We start from the raw sequence: 5111 nt of genomic DNA, 5'->3' as shown, positions 1-5111 counted from the left end.
GAATTCTCGACTGTGATTGGTTAATTCTTATGGTACGTCTTATGGTTACTGTTACGGAAGGTGTGTGCGGCAGCCCTAATGGCTATCGCACATGAAATGCACAACAGAGCATAAGCATAACATAAGGCTACTAAACCAATGAGCATCTTATGTAAATCAATATGGCGACATAATGCTAGATGCTCATTGGTCCAGCAGTCTTATGCTTATGCTCTGTTATGCATTTCATGTGCTATAGCTTTAAGAGCCCAGACACAAGCTTTTGCATAACGCATAGTGCATAAGCGAATAAACTAATCAGAAACTTTCCTTTCCTCTCATTCCATGGAAAAGAAGAATTTTGATCGATTGATTCCTTTATATACTATGCATCATGCGTTATGCAAGAGTGTGTGCTGCGGCCTTAAAGACGAACTTTTTATGCTATGCAGACATCTTAAGCAGCAGGAATACGAAGAATGCTCTCATTTTAGTCTGTTCTAACCTCGAACCGTGTGATAGATAAGTACGTTTAGACATCCCAGATAGGAATATGACGTATTTGTCATTATTTACAAAATTATTATATAATATAATGGTATTGTATAATTATATACTATTATCTTATTTCCAATTGAGACATTCCAAATAGTACAAGCTTATGTACAAGCTTGTGCGTTGCTACATATTACGCTATGCGTTATGCTTTATGCATTAAGGATCATTTACAATAGGGATCCGTAAACGTAACCGTAATATACGTAACGTAACGTCCGTAACCGTAACCTTAAAAGTTGCAATATTTGAACTTTTACGGTTACAGTTACGGAAAGAGATTAGGTTAGATTAAATTTGATTATAGATCGGTGCAGCAAATAAATAATATTGGATTATTGATTATAGATTGGTGCAGTAAATATTAAACAAACACGCGAAATGGAATCTTTCGATTTAAATTTAATTCAATTAGTGGAGAAATGTCCTAACCTCTATGCGAAAAGCCGTCCAGATTATAAAGATAGAAACAAGGCCCAAAATTCATGGTCTAGCATCGCCAAAACGTTGAACGTAGAAGGTATGTATTATACATATTATAATGATTTATTTGTTTGGTTCAATATTAGCAAATAACAGTATTATTTATGTTCTTCTATAGTTACTGCCTGCCAATACCGATGGGGCCAATTACGTGAACGTTTTGCTCGTGAGAGGCGATCTTTGAAAGCAGGACTTCCATCCGGCTCAGGGTCCTCGAATTTACTATCTCCTAGTACTCTGTACAAAAGTCTTCTATTTCTAGAACCACATGTACAAACTAGAAGGTAATGTCCTGTGAAGGATCTTAATAACATTTATGATGTATTATATCAATGAAGATTGGATTACTGTAGTTGATTATGTCAATTGGTAACTGCAGTGAATATATTATATGTACCGAATGCGATATATAATGCACATTTGAAAAAAAAGTTGATTTTTAATGTTGTGACAGGACACGTGGAAATATTATGAAAAAAAGTGTGTCACTATCTGAAGAAGACTCCGTCTGCTGGGAGACAGTAGAGACAGTAGAGACTAACGATCCAGATGTAGCTGAATATTTAAGAACTATCCAAAATAAAGAAAATGATAACATAATTGAAATTAAAAAAGAAATAAGTGATTCAGAAGGCCATTTGATAGACTTGACGAAGCCATTACAAAAAAATAATAGAAACACTGAACATCGGAAGAATTCATGTCTTCAGTTTGCTACTGATGATGGAGGTAAAAAAGCAAAAAAAGCCAGAAAGGTTGAAAAAAATGCGGATGATGCTGCTATTTTAGCAATTTCAGGAGCCTTGCAAAATGTAAAAGAACTGTGTGAATCAACGGGCAAGTGCGATGATGTAGCATACAATTTTTGTATAATGACGTACAGTCAGTTGAAAACAATGTCTAAAGCAAAGCAAAAAATTGCTCGTAGCAGGATCAGTTCAATTATGTTAGAACTCGAATCTGACTGAATGAAATGTATTTGTTTTACCTTATTATTAACACAAATTAAATTTATTATTAAGAACTTGAAATGAATTTTATAAAACTTTGTTTTCTTTAAAAAAAGTAAAGTACTTTATGTTTCAGTTATGCATTACAATTTTTATGTAGCAGTTAATGAAGTGCAATTTTTGTCATTTATAGCATTTAATGAAGCATTCTTGTAATTTGAAAAAATTTTACTTATAATTTTAGTTGGAAGACATTTTATCAATAAAGATAATTTTGAAGTACATTCAAATACAATTATTCCTTTACTGTGAGCGGTTTGAAATAAAAAGTATACATATTCTCGAAAATGAAAGCATGAATCAGTATTTGTTTTTTATTCATACGATAGAAAATTGTACAGTGTAAACTGCGTTAAATCAGTCATTATTAAAACGATCCTCTAGTTACATGTGTTTCTTGCCAGGAAACTGCGCCTTCTGCAGAAATTAAATAATTAGCAAGCGTATCACGTAAGTTTATATTTTTGCGTGTAGCGTTATTTGCTCCCATTCTTCCAATCGTCTTGAAAACGCTATTTTCTTCACATTTTCTCCAATTTCCACGTACTACATTTCCTTGTTGGTCCTCTGTATCGACGTGACGTTTAGAACAATACATAGCATTCTCTGGACTTGTTGAGAGTTCTGACAATCGAAGAAAGTTATGCAAGCATAATGCAGCACATACAATCCATTCTGCGGTATTGACATCCGCAATAATCGTCGATCTAAAGATTCGCCAACGACTAGCCAAAATCCCAAAACAGTTTTCAATTACGCGACGTGCTCGAGAGAGACGATAATTAAATATTTTCTGTGTTATATTCAAGTTAGCTCCAGGATATGGTCGCATAATGTAGCTTTTCAATGGGAAAGCTTCGTCACCTACTAAATAATATGGAAACTTTATATCAGTTCCCGATAAGTTGGTATCGTCTGATACACCAAGTTCGTTATTATCCATTGCTTCTCCAAAAGCTGATGATTTATACACTCCTCCGTCGCTTTGCGAGCCAAAAGCCCCGACATCAACAAGCGTGAAAATGTAGTTAGCATCGCAAACTGCTAATAAAACGATGCTGAATGTCTTTTTATAATTGATGAAATTGCTCCCACTATTATAAAGAGATTGAATAACGATGTGTTTTCCGTCAATCGCACCAATGCAATTTGGCATATTCCACTTATCCTGAAAATCTTGAGCATATCGTATAAAATCTTCTGTAGTAGACCGTGGCAAATACTTCGGCGATAACTTTTCCCAAATAATTCTGCATGTATCACGGATAATTTTGCTTACTGTACATTTGGCCACGTAAAAGTTCCATGCAACAGTTTGCATGCTGCAGCCATGGGCTAAGTAACTAAATATAAAATAAAATATTTCACTGAAACTGTAATTGAAATAGAATGACAATTACAACTAAAATACTTTATATATATAAATTATATACTTACTACAAAGTAATACATAGTCGTTGTTCTGGTGATAGAGGCTCACGAATACTTTTTTTCGTTAAAGATTCTCGCAATATTTGTAATAGTTCCTCGAATTGCGAAACAGTCATTCGTGTGAACTTAAAAAATTGCTCATGATCTTTGGTTTTTATATATTGGAAGAGAGTATGAAAATGACCTTTTTTCTTCCGTTGTAATAACATAGGTCGAACCCAAAATTTTCGTTTTGGAGTCTTTTTCTTTTTTCTCCGCAATAATTGCAAAATAATTTCAATTGAATTTACAATCACAAGAGCTGCTTTTTTAAGTTGCAGAGAATTCATTATAAATATATACTTCTACAATCAAATAAACAACTTCAAATATCAAGCAGCAAAGAGGTTAAAATACTCCGCGCAATTATACAAGTACAGTTCTTTACGTTAGTTACGTTACGTTATGTTACCGCCACGGGCTGCCATTGGAGACGATAGGGGGAGATTTCTTACGGTTACGGATTTTACGGTTAAGTTTACGGACCTCTATTGGACCCGCGCCTTTACGCAAAAGTCTGTGTCGCGGTCCTTTATTCGCCTATCTATAAACGTTAATATTTCGTTAACTATTGCGTAAACTACAAAATGGTATAAGAATTTTCGATTCAGTTCGGTCCGTTCTATTTGCTCCTGACAGGCATCGCAAAAATTTTTAAACACCCTTATATAGTATATTATATATAATATAATATAAGATAATATATTATATTATCTAAGAGCCTGCGCACAATAGAGGAACAAGAATTAGATATTAAGATTTCAACTTATCAGAAATCGTGTATTCCGATGTAATCAGTTTCTGATAGGTTGAAATCTTAATATCTAATTTTTGTTCCTCTATTGTGCGCAGGCCCTAACGCTCTTACGAGGTTTTGGAGAGGACCGTTCTATACTTCTACGATCGCGACAAGCATTAATTATAGCAATGAAAAAAATCTGAAAGACTTCGAATTCCTAGGAGATATCGTTGTGCGCGGAGCAATCTTGGAGTGAACATTTTTTTTTATTTGTTTTTTCGTTGTAATGTAACTATTACACAATTTGAATCTTAATCTTAGTAATACGCTCTGCGCCGAATTTTAAATACTTTAATTTAAATAAATTTATTTGTAATAACACACACACACGATCAACTCTAATTATTCTCACCTTTGATTATTACCATCCTAAATAAATCCAACATATTTGTACGAGTATATATATATATGTAAATTATTTTATTAGTATTACCTTGTCCAAATTTTTAACCGAAATGGATAAAATTATGTGATTTCAATATGTTAATAATATGACTGAGTCGCGATATTATTTCAATAATTTTACCTAATTTCTTTTATTTATCTTTTAGATAACAACCCGAGCAGAAATTAGATCGGTAATGCCTGATGCATGACTAATGCCTGATCGGGAAAGAGTAGGGAATGCCATAATATGGAATTCCCGATCCTTACCTGATCGGGAAAAGATAGGGTATGTCATAATACGGAATTTCCTACTATGACCCGATCAGGAAACAGTAGGATGTGCCCTAATATGGAACTCCCGATCTGTGCCTGATCGGCAACAAATCAGAGAGCGCGTTTTAAGATTTTTTTCGGGTAATCCTGAAAGT

The 5111-nt window shown here is 33.9% G+C and overlaps 1 protein-coding gene across 1 annotated transcript; it reads left to right on the top strand.

The window, feature by feature from the left end:
* Positions 1-891: 891 nt before the first annotated feature.
* Positions 892-1985, top strand: LOC108760046 (uncharacterized). The gene is made up of 3 exons (XM_018505826.1): positions 892-1054; positions 1136-1301; positions 1472-1985. The coding sequence occupies exons 1-3, from the start codon at positions 916-918 to the stop codon at positions 1983-1985; spliced, it is 819 nt and encodes a 272-aa protein (XP_018361328.1). The 5' UTR covers positions 892-915.
* The last annotated feature ends 3126 nt before the right edge of the window (positions 1986-5111 follow it).

This window comes from Trachymyrmex cornetzi, unplaced genomic scaffold (assembly GCF_001594075.2).
Source record: "Trachymyrmex cornetzi isolate Tcor2-1 unplaced genomic scaffold, Tcor1.1 scaffold213, whole genome shotgun sequence".
In the NCBI taxonomy this organism is placed as follows: domain Eukaryota; kingdom Metazoa; phylum Arthropoda; class Insecta; order Hymenoptera; family Formicidae; genus Trachymyrmex; species Trachymyrmex cornetzi.
Note: the sequence above shows the minus strand (reverse complement) of the source record. Positions and strands in the feature narration are given on the sequence as shown.